This window comes from Grampus griseus (assembly GCF_964374135.1).
Source record: "Grampus griseus genome assembly, chromosome: 9".
NCBI lineage: Eukaryota > Metazoa > Chordata > Mammalia > Artiodactyla > Delphinidae > Grampus > Grampus griseus.
Window position 1 is genome coordinate 223,373 of NC_139003.1, and position 14,660 is coordinate 238,032.

Below are 14,660 nucleotides of genomic sequence, written 5' to 3' on the forward strand. Positions count from 1 at the left end.
CATTTACCCAAAAGAAACAGAGTAACCTTTAATTGACAAATATAAGTACCACCCATCCTAACATCCATTCCGAACAAGGAAAGAACAGTCAGACTATAAAGAACCTTGTGCTGTGCATTCTCAGCGTTTAAAAGTTTCTACTCTCATATAATCCAGATTTTGCTCTCCACTGAGTGAAGATTGTCTTTCAGGGCCCCAGGCCGCCGGAGTTGACCATCTTTCTTACTCTGATGCGCCCAGCACAATCCTTGTCCCTTGGGCTTCTGTCCAGGTGCTCCATCTGATTGAGATGCTGTCTCCCTCCATTCTGATCTCTCACTCTTAACCATTTTTCAGTCCCATTTAGACATTCACTCCACCAAGCTCCTCCCAGGAAAAATGGACTTCTCCTCCCCTCCCCTCCCCTCCCCTTCCTCCTCCCCCTCCCCCTCCCCTCCCCCTCCTCCCCTCCCCCTTCCCCTCTCCTCTCCCTTCCCCTCCTCCTCCTCTCCCTCCTCCTCCTCCCCCTTCACCCCTCCTCCTCCCTACCCCCTTCCCTCCTCCCCACCCATTTGCCTGTATCTCGTTCTTACCACACTTTTTCTCGCAATCACACCCCCCCATCTGCTGGACTAGAGCACAGTATTTACACACACATAAAGAATCTAGATTCTCACTGCAACCTGACCCTCGAGGTGAGGAGCAGGTATCGCCACTCTCATTTACACAGGCACTTGGCTCAAAGTTCATTGCTTGTCCAGCTTCAAATAGTGAGTAAAAGAAATATTTGTCAAATTGGATCCAGAGTCAATAAGCTTCCAGATCCCGAGCTGCATACCCAGAGTCCAGATCTCAGCCCGAGTCCAAATCCTGTCTCTGCTACTGTTCCCCACCAGACAGAAAGACAGATGATAGGTGATAGATAGAGGATTAATGGCTGATGGATAGAGAGATGACAGACAGACGAAGTTATTGATGGATCTATTGGGGCATGAGTGTGGTCAGAGAGAATACAAATGACAAAGCCAGTGAGGTAAAACTTTAATAGCTGAATCTAAATAAAGGGTGAAAAGATGTCCTTTGTCCTAGTCTTACTTTTCTGTTAGTTTGAAATTATTTTCAAATAAAAAGTTAAAACCACAACAAAATTTCCTGTTTTATTTTTCATTTCCAGCGCTTCTCCTTGTGCTGGATAACTACTGGCTTTTACGCCACACTATCCTTCCGGAGGTTCCGAGGCAGGTGTGGGATGAGGCCGGGTCCAAGGCCCCTGCAGCCAGCGCCACCCATGGCCCACCTCTGCAGCAGGGGGAGACACGGGCAGGACTGAAGACCAGCCACCGCGCCAAGTCTGCCCCCACCAAGATGCACTCCACGCGTCCTAAGTTTTCGGTTGCCCCAACCAACTCCAGTGGCTTCCAAGGCAGCCCACATGCTCTTCCTGCCACCTTCTTGGGGGTCTTTAGCTTGTTTAACAAGGACACAAGTAAGGGCCGGTCTCTGACCCCAAAGTGGGTCCCTCCCGAGTCGCTCTCCCGTCCACCTCTTCCTCCGAGTTGTGCTGGCCCAGCACGCCCACCTGTGCGCACCCCTCACCCGCTGCTGAACTGTCGGGGGGAGCGAGCCCAGCACGGGGCTTACAAGGGAGGGGCCAGGGGCGCGGGGAGGGGGATACCGACGGAGGGGGCGGTAAGGGAGCGGGGCGGGACGTGGGGCGGATACCCGGCGCCGGGACGGAAGGGAGCTCGGGGGCGGGGGGCGCGGGGAGCGCGGGGCGGGGACGGGGTACCGCGGGGGCGGAGCGGCAGCCTCGGGGCACAACCCGGGCAGGGGACTTGTCGGCAGCCGCCGGGCGCCGCGCAAGGACCTCGGGAGGCGGGAGCCGCGTCGCTGCGCACGGGCTGCCCGGCCCAGGTCCGTGCCGCGGAGCCGGGATGAGGGCGCCCGCGCTGCTGCCGCCCGCGCTGCTGACCTGCTGCGGCTGGCTGCTCGCCCCAGTGAGTGCGACCCCAGCCCCCGCCCGCCCTGCCCCGCGCGCCGCCCTCCCCGGAGGGAGCGCCCCCGCGCCCGGCTGCGCTGCGCTCCCGAGTCCGGCCGCGGGCTGGGCTGGGGGCGCGGGGAGCGGGGCTGGTCTCGGGGTCCCCACCCGCCCGCCGGGCTCGCGGGAGGGAGCAGGGCCGCCGGGGACGCTCTGGACCGTCCCCGCCGAGCGCGAAGAAGCGAGCTCCCCGGCCGGCCGGGTTGGAGACGGGCTGGGAGGATGCGTTTGCTCTGTCCCCTCCACCGTCCCGGGTTCGCTGGGAATAAGATCCAGTTTCTTGCTCGACGCCCTTCCCAGCGGAGCGGGTCCGGCCGCGTCCTCCCGGAGGCTGTGGCCGGCGAGGACGGTTCGCGGGCCCAGGGACGCCCGAGTCGGGTGGTGGGTCGGGCTTGGTCACCTCCGCAGGCCTCACGTTTCTGAGGGAAATTGCAGTTAGCTTTGTCTTTAACTACTTCCCTTTCCGTCTCCTAGTACTGTTGCTGCGTTTTGTTTTGCTTCAGTGTGTGTCAGGGAGACGCTACAGATGCAGCTACAGAAAGTTGATTTTTTTAATCATTATTTAAGAGCACCGGAAGAAACGATATGCTGAATAGGAATTTGTTAAATGAGTGTATTTGTAGATTATTTAATTCTCAGCAATTCTTCCTTTTATTTGAAGACCCTTGGAAAAAAACCACAAAAACTGTGAACCCTATTTCTTGCTTCCCTCTCTGACAGACTGGAGTCAGTGTTGGCGTGTGTACACGTTCGCATTTTCTATCGCGGCCAGATCACTGTCTGTATTGACTCATATCCCCCTTAAGGTTGTGGAGCCAAGGATGGAGCTATTTAGAGAAAGTTGTCATTGCTGAGGATATTTTGGGTTCCAGGAGGGCATGAACCTAGCCCACCCCTCAGGGTTGCCAAACTCCCTTGTCTAGTGTGAAGGCAGACCAAGTCTTTCCTCCCTCAGAGGGATGCTGTGAGGATAAGAACCTCCCTACTAATTTTAGTGCTTTGAAAGAGCTAGTTAAAAGTACCAGGAATTATTACGGTTAATGCTGCTTTAACGTCTAGGATGTCCCCAAATAAGTCATTGCTGTGCATATTCCAAGAATGTCAGATATCATGGTGTCTTTTAATACCTTAACAGAAATCCATTTTTCTTTTTAAGGCAAAATAATTTCCCTAAATCTGAAATTTAAGCTGTTGACTTGTTCAGGTGTGAAAAATACAGCCTGAAACCAGGAGTTTGTACAGTGGTGGCTGCCCAGTGATGAGCCGGGGTGGGGGGGGGGGCGGTGAGGGGGACCCAAGCTTCAGGTCTTTTTAAAAATGAGGGTAAATGTGGCAGAAGTATTCAGCATTAAGTTTCTTCTCAATTTTGTTAGGAAATGTTATTCCTGGTTAGAATTCTGTTGACTTATTTCAATAGTAGGATAATTAAACATAGATGGCCATAATATACGCAAGAGTATGGTTTTCTTTAGTAAAAAGTTTGTTCTTACATGAGAGCAGGGGGGCACAGCTCCAGCCTACAGCGTATTTGTGGGCAGTGGGAGGTGGCCAAAAAAAAAAAGAGAAAGTTGGACCTTTGTGAAAATAGAGACCAGAGAATATTATCTTCCAAGACTGAAACAGTATGTGGCTTTGTCTTTTGTGCACGTTGATGGACAATGTTGTTCACCGTTTGTGTCACATCTTTAGTTCCTGTGATGGAGCCTGACGGGAAGTCCCCCACGTCTTGCTCAGTGGAAACCTCAGTGCTGTGACTCTCACCCAGGCCTCTCCCTACTCACCCCTTATCTTTTTGAAAAGCTCCTTCACACCAAATTCTAAAGTTCAGTTTTGAATGTGACCTGCAGCCTCTAAAAATAAAGTTATCCTATTAGGGCTTTCCAGAGCCTGGCCTTAGATGAAGCACGCTGGCGTCTGGGGTTGTGTGCAGTCATTGAGAATGGGCTTAGGAGTAAACATGTATTTACTTTGATTAAATCAAGGGCTATGAAGTGGAGGACTCGAATATTGAAAGATTATTGGATTAAAGAGCTCTATTGCCACCAAATTAGTACTAACAACATAAAATGTATTACGTTAGTAAGTTTGTTTTCCTGCCCAGAAAAAAAATTCTATCAGGTTTTATATTTGTTTACTAATTCCTTTACAAAGTAAATAGTGAAGCTTTTTTTCAAATAACGATGCCAAAATATGAACGTGATTGCTTTTAAATGAGTGTTAGTTTGGAAGCAGTTTAGAACTGTGAAGTTTTGAGGGCTTTTATGTAGAAATTTTACTTGACTTCCCCATTATAGTGGAATTTTCAGTTATTTCTGTTTCTTTTAACCTTGAGCAGGTGAACAGCATTCACCCGGAATGCCGGTTTCATCTGGAAATACAGGAGGAAGAAACAAGATGTGCAGAGATTTTAAGGGCCCAAACAGAAACATTCAAAGGTAAGGCAGGTCCCTGGCGAGTGGACTGTGCCCGGATGGTGTGCACGAGCCGACGTGCAGGTCGCTTGCACCTTACTCGGAGAACTGGCGTTTAAGGTCACCTGTGTGTTTTTAAAAAAGTCTGCTTCCACTGTCGTTTAATGAACTGCTGGCAAAACTCATAGCATTGTGAGTAGTGGGCAGCGGGGTGTGTTTGGGGCGGGGGGATCATTCACACAAACCTTTTAAAAGAAAGCCTCACCCTTAACAGTGATAGTTTCCGTGGTCTGAGATAGTAGCAGCAGTTACTGAAGTAATTTAATGGGCGTTGTTACACTTTGCAAAAGCAACTCCATTTTCCATGGAATGAGTATTCATGCGATTTCTTGCATGTAAAATTCTCAAGTTACATCACAGATGATTTTGATCCAGTTAAGAATGGTGGGAATTTATCAGAAATCAAACAGGAAAATGAGACTTTTGCTTTCCTGAAGGACAGACCGGTTATGAGTACAGTGAGCTTGCTGACTTTACTTCTCTACGTCCCAGAAGCAATGCCAGGACAACGTGCACTCACCCTGGGCACCATCTCGTATCTGTAAACTTTGAAGGCTCTGGGATAACATCCAGATCATAAACAATAGCAAAAACCTCTTGTCCTTCCGTTTTCTTTTTCTCTGTTCTGTGTCATCATTTGTTCTCCTCAAGAAAAAAAAAATTAAAATCAAAGTACAGCCATGTGTTCAAAGTCTGGTGTCCTGTGGAGGCCTCAGATGGGAGTCACAGACATGGGCGTGTTCAGACCTGTGCTGCCCAGTAGAAGCAGGGTGCAAGCCTCATGGGTGATCTTGAACTTTCTAGTAGCCACGTTAAAATAAGTGAAAAGAAACGTGATTTTAATTTTTAAAATATATTTTATTTATCCAAATATATCTGAATCATGATCATTTTAACTTGTAATCAATATAAAACATTGATGAGAAATTTTACTTTTTTTTTTTTTTTTTTTTTTTGCGGTACGCGGGCCTCTCACTGCTGTGGCCCCTCCCGTTGCGGAGCACAGGCTCCGGATGCGCAGGCTCAGCGGCCATGGCCCCCGGGCCCAGCCGCTCCGCGGCATGTGGGATCCTCCCAGACCGGGGCACGAACCCGCGTCCCCTGCCTCGGCAGGCGGACTCTCAACCACTGTGCCACCAGGGAAGCCCAAATTTTACTTTTTTGTACATTAAATCTTGGAAACTCAGTGTGCATTTTGCACTCACGGTGCATCACAGTTCGGACCACACATGTCAGGTATTCATAGGTGACCAGCAGCTCTGGTGTGCCCCTTCCTGTGCCCCTGGAGCCTCCACGCCCTCGGCTGAAAAATGAAGACTCTGGCTGTAGGGTTCCTTCCAGCCTTCAAGACCTGTGATTCTGCAGTGTACACGAGATCCCGAGAGCCATGTGTTCCAAAAGGTCTTCTCGAGCTCTGTCCAGAGGAAGGCAAGCAAGGTGGCTCAAACGTGGCCTGAGGATCTATGCTGTGCAAAGCCACGTGTGACCACTAGCCAGCTACTAGGATCCATGAGGCCAGGTCTTGCCAACCAGGGTCTCAGGACAAGACAGTTGTCATGGCCACTGAGGTCTGTTCCCTCAGAGAAATTTAAGAGACTTAGGGGAGCTAAATGCCGAGAGGAGACAGGCTGAAACCCTTGGGAGCACCTAGTCGGTGGCAGGGACCAGGTCCAGTGAGCACAGCACACTGTCCACGAGGCCTCCTGAATGGGGGTGGGGCACTGTCTGCCACATCCGCAGTGGGTGACCCTTGGCCTCTGTTGGGAGACTTCCGAGGGAGGGGCCTCTGCCCCCTCACGCCATTATCGGGCAGTCTAGTTGTTGGGCTCTGAGGCTGCCCATAAGCGGCATCCGCGCACTGGCATGAATGGGGGGCAGCCGTGAACAGAACCCCTTCTTCACGTGGGGCATCTGCGGGCACTGAGCGGGCTCACAGCTCTGCTTCCTCTTCCCGGGGCTGAGTACCTCCAGTTCCTACAGCTGTCACCGGACACGCTGCCGGGCCCTCGGCCACAGGCTCCGGACACATGCAGACACTCTCGGAGCAGGAAGGGAGGAGAACTTTCCCGCTGACATAATGGAAGGCATACTGAATTGTAGTCAGCTGATGACTGTTGATAAATCCTCTGCCCACAGCCCACCTGTCCCTCACGTTCACCTGGGAACTGCTCCCCTCCCCTCGCCCCTCCCATAACTGCTGTTTGGGGGGAAATCCCCGAAGTACCATCTTAGTGCCCCTTTCTTGTCACTCTTCACTCCCCGTACTCACCAGGATATTTGTCAGCACGACAAAACTGGCAGAGCACGCGGCAGGGAACACGTAACTTTTAAGGAATGGAGTTTGGCTGTGACTTTCCCTTGGAGGAGACGCCCTCGCGCTGGGTCAGGGTTGACCGGGCATCGGGTGCAGCACCTGCACGTTTGTGTCCACAACTCACCTTGACAGACGTGGCACCTGGGGGAACAGGGCGAGTCCAAGGAGGCTAGTTCTGTCCATTGTGCAGTAGGGTGCGTGGTCCTTGATCAGGTTTCTTTAATAAAAAGACTCTTCACCTCTGGTTGGCTCCGGTAGATGGAGTGTGGCCTTAATTAGCTCAAAACAGTGTCCTTTTAGTTCTGCTCCTTCCAAGGGCTCGGGTCTGTCCCTGTTCCCTGGCCAGCAGTGCCCGAGTGTGAGCCGTGGCGTGTGGCCGGGCAGGGTGGCGTTTGGCCGCGGGGATGTGGGGAATGTCCCTCACCACCTACTTCTTGCTCTGGAGAAATGCAAGCGCCGAATTGCCCAGCTTCCTATTTTCACAGGACGTCAGAAATGCAAACTCTAGGTAAAATGCTCCAGTTCTTAAAGTTTGCAATGAGTACTTTTTAAAAAGTTCTTCAGGAGCAGGCAGACCTCCTGTGTGGTTGCTGCCTGAGCTGCCAGGTTGCTCTCTGCGTGGCAGCTGGGCCAGGCGGGCCCCAGTTGGGGAGCCCCTCATGGTGCAAAGATGGGCCGGGACGTTTAAAACACTCAACAGGGCTCCCTCGCAGGCTCTGCTGCCTGGTTCAGCGTTCCTCAGGGTGACCTGTGTGTGACCCACACAGACGTGCTGGACAGTGGACGGCACAGCCTGTGAAGATCTTGGCATCAGCTTGAGCAGAAAGAACGTCTTAGGTAAAGGCCATAAAACATCTCCCCTGTTTGGAGCCATAGGGAAAGGTGTCATTCACTCTTTGCAATGACAAGTATCAGTCCTTGGACATTTTCTTATATTGAAGGCTCTTATTTTAATAATAGCTTGACAGCAAAAATACCTGCCCCTGAGCCCTTTCACCTTTGACCCGTGGCAAGAGCTCGCGGATGGCAGCCGCCCTCGGGAAGGAGGTGACGCCACGGTAGCCGGCCTGGTGCCCTCGGCTTTCTGTAGAAAGGCAACTCGTGTTCTAAATTCCCGTTTTTCTTGTTGCTCTTTGAGATCTGCATGGCTCGAATACCAAGGATATAAATAGTACTGAGTTACCAGAACGAAGGTACTATAGATGGAGCGAGCTGGGAGCTGAGTGAAGGCCTTGCAGCTGGATGGGGTGCGGGCGATTCCAGGGCCAACAGTGTGCACCTGCTTCACGAAATTGAAAGTGAGATGAGATATTGAGGGTCTGTAGGAGCTACAAGCGCTGGGTGTGAAAGAGCACCAAAGACGCAAGAAAATGAGTTTTCAGTTCTACTGAGATAATTTGTATAAGTCTAACAAGGAATTCTTTTTATTACATGTTGAATCCAAATTCAAACAAACCAACACATAAATCTAGACAAAACCAATTTTAATTCTAAACCCCTTTAAGGGATTCACTTTGTAAAAAAGGAAAGCTTAGGAGGTATTTAGAGCTTTGTGAGCTAATACTGATTCATAGCTAAGACTAACTTAATCCTGCCAATGAGGCAGTCAGGCCACGGATGCCTGAGAATATAGCTCAAGGCAGCTCTGTCCCCGCACGGGGGTGCTGACCGCGGTGGTAAGCAGTGACTCAGCTCTCCAGCTCTGCCCGGTGTTCCTGCCTGTGCGTGGGTCACATGGGAACTTCCCTGTGACTTCACATCATTTTTGCCCAGATCGGGGCAGGGAGGGGGGGCGGTGGTGGTGGTGGTGGAATGTGACCTATATTTCGGAAGGACAAGGAGGTACCCATGTTTCTTGACAGCTCCACAGTCTGGGCCAGGTCCTGAAGGACCCACGGTCCTGGGCCGTGGCTGAGGTGGGTATGACAGTGAACATTAGCTCAAGACCGGGGCCCCGGGGAGGTGCTAGACGAAAGAACTTACTTTTCTCTGACGTTTCTCAAACAAAGAATACTGGACTAACTTTGATCCACTTGTCAAGGAGCTGTGGCGGGCATGGATACTGCCCCCTTCAGGCTAACAAGTCACCCTGCCACGGTTTCCCGGATGCCCGCAGAAGGCACGGGCGCTGTCAGACAGCATCATCAGAGGGAACCTGCTCCTGGCAGCGCGGGCAGTGTGGGCGCCACGCTCCCACTCCTGTGGGTTCCCTTTTCCCCAGGCCCTTCAGGACCTGTGTGGAGAGGCCCACGGTGCGCTTTTGTCCTGGCTGAGGAGCCTGAACTTGGGAGACCCCAGTGTCACAAGGAGGCTGCTGGTGTCCTGCCCAAACTCCGCTCCAGAGAAAGATGCATTCTTGGTTATTGAGGTCAGCCTGAGGGCCGCACTCTCTGTCTGCCAAGGCTGTTGCTCTACAGACGTCCTCAAAAAGAGTCCGGAGCAAAGCTGCCAGTGCCTTTTCCCAAGACACGCCCATGCAGTGGGCGTGCTCCAGCTCCAGCTCCAGCTCCAGCTCCCAGCTCCAGGAGGGCGACTCTCAGGAGGCGTGGACGTCCTGCTTCTCTTCTCCAGGGCGTGCTGTGGCCTCTGGGCCATAACTCCCCACTCTGTGCTGTCGGTCCCTCTACGACGTTGTCCACTGTCCTTGCAGCCACAAGATCCTGCACAGCACTTGGCATTTAAAAAGGTGTCAAATAAGCTTTTGCTGAACAAATTAATGAAAAACTTCATATTAAAAATTGTGATATATGCACATAGAAAAAATGCCATACATACACAGCATGTGTGTCCCTCCCTCTTAGAATTCACGTGCGCACAGTGTATGTGCATCCCTCCCCATTTCACTGTGCAGATGGAAGCCAGCTCTGGTCTGTACTTTGTTTTTCTTTTTTTTTTTTTTAACTTTAGCAATGTATTTGGCAACCGTTCTGAATTGGTTTATACTTTCCTTTTAAGAGCTATGTAGTATTCTAACAGATTTCCTTAGTCTGTCCCAGGCTCCTGGACTTTTAGGTAGCTTACAAGCAATACTCTAGTGACTGCATTTCTTCATGACAGTAAAATATTTCACCAGCAATTGAGGGTTGACTTCAAGCCACTATGCATGAAATCAGAACGTCCTTCTCATATGACTAAATAACATCATTTTAAGAGACTTGCTTATTTCTGTGATGGTTGTGTCACACAGAATATAATTAATTACATCCCACTTTTCATCTCGTCTTTCCTTCCTGCATCTCTTTGTCACAGAGGAAACTAGGCAGCTTCATGAGCGCGTTCTCTTCAGAAAGTCCCGTGGCGGAGTGACCCTTGTCTGCAACTCTTCTCTGACCCCCCGCCCCGGCCCCGCACCGAGGCAGCGCTGCCTCTGGCCCAAGGGCAGGTGGTGGTTGCCCCTCTCCCTGACGAGCATCTGTTCCTGGTCCTTAGCTGACCTGCGAGTGGGACTTGTGAGCAGACTTCCCTCCATCTTACCTCCTTGCATCCATGTGGGTCAGAGGGCGCCTGCTGCCTTTCTGAGGTCAGCGTGATGTGAGGCCCATCATTCCCTTTCAGTTTTCTCTCTGATGTAGTACGTTCTTGTTCTCATCCAAATAGCTCTTTGAGCTGATAAGGCAAACAGCCTGATCTGTTTTTTTCCTTAGGGTGGGTCTTTTTGTATGCAATTTCTTCTAACTTCTAAACTCAATAAGGTCAGCTACCAGCCTTGGATATTTAAATAATAATTACGTATTGGTTTGATTTTCTGAAAGTAATGGCTTTAACTTTACTTTTTATAGGAAACAAATCTCGCTGAAAAAAATTCTACTCTGAGTTAAACTTTTATGCTTAAACTCATGAAAGGAATCATGCGTGAGAAGTCAATTACTAGCAGGTAGAGCATCAGCACTCCTGGAAGCCACAGGTGAGGAGGCTGTAACCCGTGCTCTGCTGGGTCACAGGAAGGAGCTTTGTGCCACTCGGCATTGCTGCTGTTGGGGACCAAGCTACTTCTCCCGCGCATCTTTCTAAGGTGCTGGTGACCCCAAGACACAGCTCAGCCAGCTGCTTGCAGCCGCCTCCCCCGCGAGCACCTCTCCGCCTTCCATGCCCCCACTTAGTGTCACGCAGGCCGTGTCCTGAAAAGGTCCCGTCACTCTTCCCGCCGGTGGGGCTGGTTCTGAGGCTGCGCCCCCCCCTCCAGAGGAGCCTGCAGTGCAGGTTCAGCTGTTGCGTGGTTTCCTGCGGTCCACCGTCTCGCATCCTGTGATGTGAAAGCGCAGGGTCCCTTTCTGGGGTGGGAGAGCCTGCAGGAGGCTCCTCAGCACACTGCACTTCAGTCACAAGCGGCCAGTGAAGCCGCTGTCCCTGCTGCAGCCCCCGCCGTCTGGTGCTGGCTCATGGGCGCATGGCCGGTGCTGCCACGACGGGGGCAGAGTTACACGTGTCAGCCACGCGCCCCCCCAGGTTCCCGGGGCTTCAGTTGTGCATGTTTTGGTCGCTTGGGCCGGTCGCAGCCCTTCCCGGGCACCCATTCACTAGCGAGTTTTTGTAGAGTTTTCTGGGTCAAGCATCCATTCCAGTGGTTGTCTCTGAGCCCTCGTAGCTGGGCCTGTTCTTGGGGGGTCGCCTTGGATCATGGAGTGGACTGTCATTGCTGGAGCCTTGGCTGGCTCTGTCGTTCACTGATTTTTCCAGCATGTTCTTATTGAGCAGATACCAGGCTAGAAGGGTGATGAGAAATTGGGCAGGACACGTCATCCCCTCTGGGAACTCCAAATCAGGCCCCCGATGGCAACGCACAGGGCGGGGAGCAGGGATAACGGGGCTTCGAGTCAAAGGACTGAAGGGTTTCTGGGGGGAAATCGGAGAATCTGAACATGGAATAACGTCAGTCTACTCTGAACGAGAAACTGACAGTGACAGAAAAATGGCTAAGGGCTTATTTTATCTTTACTCGGACATTACGGCAGAAAAAAGGTGAGTGGGGAAACTACCAAGAAGAATGGAAGCTTTTTGACCATAAGCTAATTGGTGATCGGTACTTTGGTAATTGACTATATAAACTTGCTGTGTGTTCGGGGACGGTGGTCTCGGCTTCCATGGTGCCCTGTGCTCGGCCCTGGAGCAGCCCTGTCCCACCTGCAGCTGATCACCACCACCCAGCCCCAGCCGCCTCCTTGGCCTCTGCACTGGGTGTGGCCCTCCTCATGATGATGAGCGCACCCCCTTGTACTCCAGGGTAGGGGCCCATCTTGGTTCCTCAGCCTCTTGGCACCAAGGCATCTGCCAGGGACCCTCCTGTCCGGCGTCTGTTGACCCAGGAGCAGACATACGGACCTTCCCGGTGCCCAGGACGGAGGGAAGGCTCCGAGTGTCCACTCTCAGGACAAGGACGGGAGATGTCCACAGAGCAGGCGTTGGGGGGTCCCAATCTTGATGCTGGAAGGTGGTCGTCAGCCCATCAAGGTGAGGAAATGGGAGTGGACTTTCCAGTCTCTCATCCAAGCTGGTGGGAGAGCCCAGCTCCCTGGACCCTAAGTCAAGCACTCTTTTCACAAAGCCATACTTGGCATCTTAGAAAGAGAGCCATGCTTTAGATGAAGGTCTTCCTCTCCAAAGCCTGCTTCAAAGGTGAGGGGTCTCCTCTGAACTGCCATGGCTACAGGGAGATTGGCCTCATGTCCATCTAATTGTCTGCACCTTCCACTGAAGCTTCCCCTTGGGGTGAGGATCCCCACCAGTTCACTCACTTTGTGACAACAGCCCCTTCTCTCCTCCGGCCCACGGCGAGGGCTTTGGGGCAGCACGTTCATTTGGTGAGTCCTCCTTGACTTCCTGGCCATCAGCTTCCTCATGACACGCCTGGTTCTCTGTGTATCAACAGGAACCATCAGAGGCGGCCGGGGTTCAGCCGCAGGCGGAGGCCCCGCAGTGCAGGACGTTGAATCAGGGCCCAGAGCGCCCCAGATGTCTGCACCTTAAACATCGCCCGGGCTGTGACCTGCCCTGGGTAGGGCTCCCGCAGCTCAAGAACTGACACTCTCAAGGCACCTCTCATCCACCCCAGGGAAGGGTTACTACTGCTTTGCGAGCAGTCTCTGACTTCTTATAGCTACTTCCTTCTCTGCAAGGGAAGGACTGAGGCCTGTGTGAGGGGACACTGAGGGTGAGGCCAGGCCTCCTGGCTGCCCACTGGGCCCCGGCGACAAGGACAGCACGTGCCTCCTGTGTCCCCCCGGCAAGCGCTGTCGCTCTGCTCCCGTGTGGCCCCGTGCAAGGCACCCGAGCTCACCAAGTTCGGGGGGGGGTGGGGAGCGTTTGCTCCTGGGGCTTGTTGCAGAGCTCGTAGCTGGTGGGCTGGCCGCGCGGGCAGGTAGGAGAGGTGTGTGTCGGCACCCAGAGCAGCCGGATCCAGCCGTCGGGAGGGCTGGGGGCACACACAGGGGATGCGTGGGTGAAGGAAGGAGCACAGCGTTGACCCGCAGCCTGGAGCTGGCCCCAGGGGAATTCTGAAAAGCGCGCTGTCTGCCATGAGCTGTTTCGGGACGGTTCACGGAGCAGACACTTCTGAGAGGAGCTGGGGGGGGCCTCGCAGGCGGGTCACGTTTCAGGTGGAGGTGACGCAGACATGCTCCACGGCAGAGGACGGGAGGCTGGCGGAGCAGAGGCCAGGCCGCAGGGAGAGGGTGGCTGAGAAGGTGCCGCGGCCACATGGTGGTGGGGGCAGCCGCCCCAGGAGCGCAGGAGAAAGGAAAGCACACAGGAGGAGCTGGGGCCCGGGGAGGGCGCCTTCGGGGCTGTGGTGAGCAGCGGCTGCTTCTGGGGAGCCTAAGCAGAGGCAGAAGGAAGGGCTGGGAGGGAGGCTGGAGCCTGCTCACCAGTGGGACCATCTGGGGCAGCAGGTCCTGGAGGCAGGGGGAGTGGCCAAGGGCGGACCTGAGGGGCTCGGCCCAGAAGGAGGGGGAGAGAGGGGACTGAGCGCCCGGCACAGCTCCCGGGGTGGACGGGGCTGGAGGGGCCAGCAGGATGGGACCCAGGGCACTGAGCTGTGGACGTGCCAGGGGCCCCTGGCCCCCAGCCCTCGCACACAGCCTGGGAGGATGGTCCCGCACGAGGCCGGTCTCGGCCAGGAGCTGTAGACGCCACAGCCAGGCGTCCTGCCCTGGGGGGCACGCGCAGCTGTGCGGCTGCTGTACTGTATGAGGACGATCTGTCTTGGCGCTGGTAGATGGATGTCCCGGCTCGATCCCAAGACATCGCCCAAGTCCTGCTCATAAATCCACGCAAGATTACCCTGGGAATAACATGGCAGGACTCCCCACGCATCCAGTCCCAGCCTGTCAGCTGAGTCCAGACGTCCCCTCGCGGACGCCGCTCGGCTCTGCTAGCCTGGGAGCTCATGTGACACCACCAGCAATGCCCCAGGTGGTCACAGACATTGGAGGGAAGGTTGTTGAGAACGTGTACAAAAGACACCAGCAGACATCTCGACGGTGAAAGGCACAGCATCTGCACAAATTTACCTCCCCAGCAGTTTTCCTAAACTGACCCTGTAGCAGGACCTCACCGGGACTCCCGAGGGCCCCCGTTGTACGGATGTCGGAAGAGAGGCGTGAAGGTGCTGGGCCCGTCTCGGAGGGATCTGCAGTCAGTCCTCGGGCAGCCGTGCTGGCCGGGACGCCGACCGCAGGCACTAGGTTCACCCAGTTTGGAGGACATTTTGATGTTTGGGGTTTACTGGATTCAGCGTATTCTTTAGACAGGTTCAAACTGGATCTCCGGATGTTCCTTTGAAAAACTCTTTTGTTCAGTTAACAGCTTTGGTTAGTTCTGGGTTTTGAGTCTTGGTTTAACGTTAGTTCAAGTCCCAAAATAC

The 14,660-nt window shown here is 53.5% G+C and overlaps 1 protein-coding gene across 1 annotated transcript in view; it reads left to right on the forward strand.

Moving 5' to 3' along the window:
• Positions 1 to 1,834: 1,834 nt before the first annotated feature.
• VIPR2 (vasoactive intestinal peptide receptor 2) overlaps positions 1,835 to 14,660 on the forward strand; it is a 68,001-nt gene continuing 55,175 nt past the window's right edge. The window contains exons 1-2 of the mRNA XM_082662209.1: positions 1,835 to 1,976; positions 4,353 to 4,452. Of these exons, the coding sequence (XP_082518335.1) occupies positions 1,914 to 1,976; positions 4,353 to 4,452 (163 nt within the window). The 5' untranslated portion in view covers positions 1,835 to 1,913. The remainder of the gene's footprint in view (positions 1,977 to 4,352; positions 4,453 to 14,660) is intronic.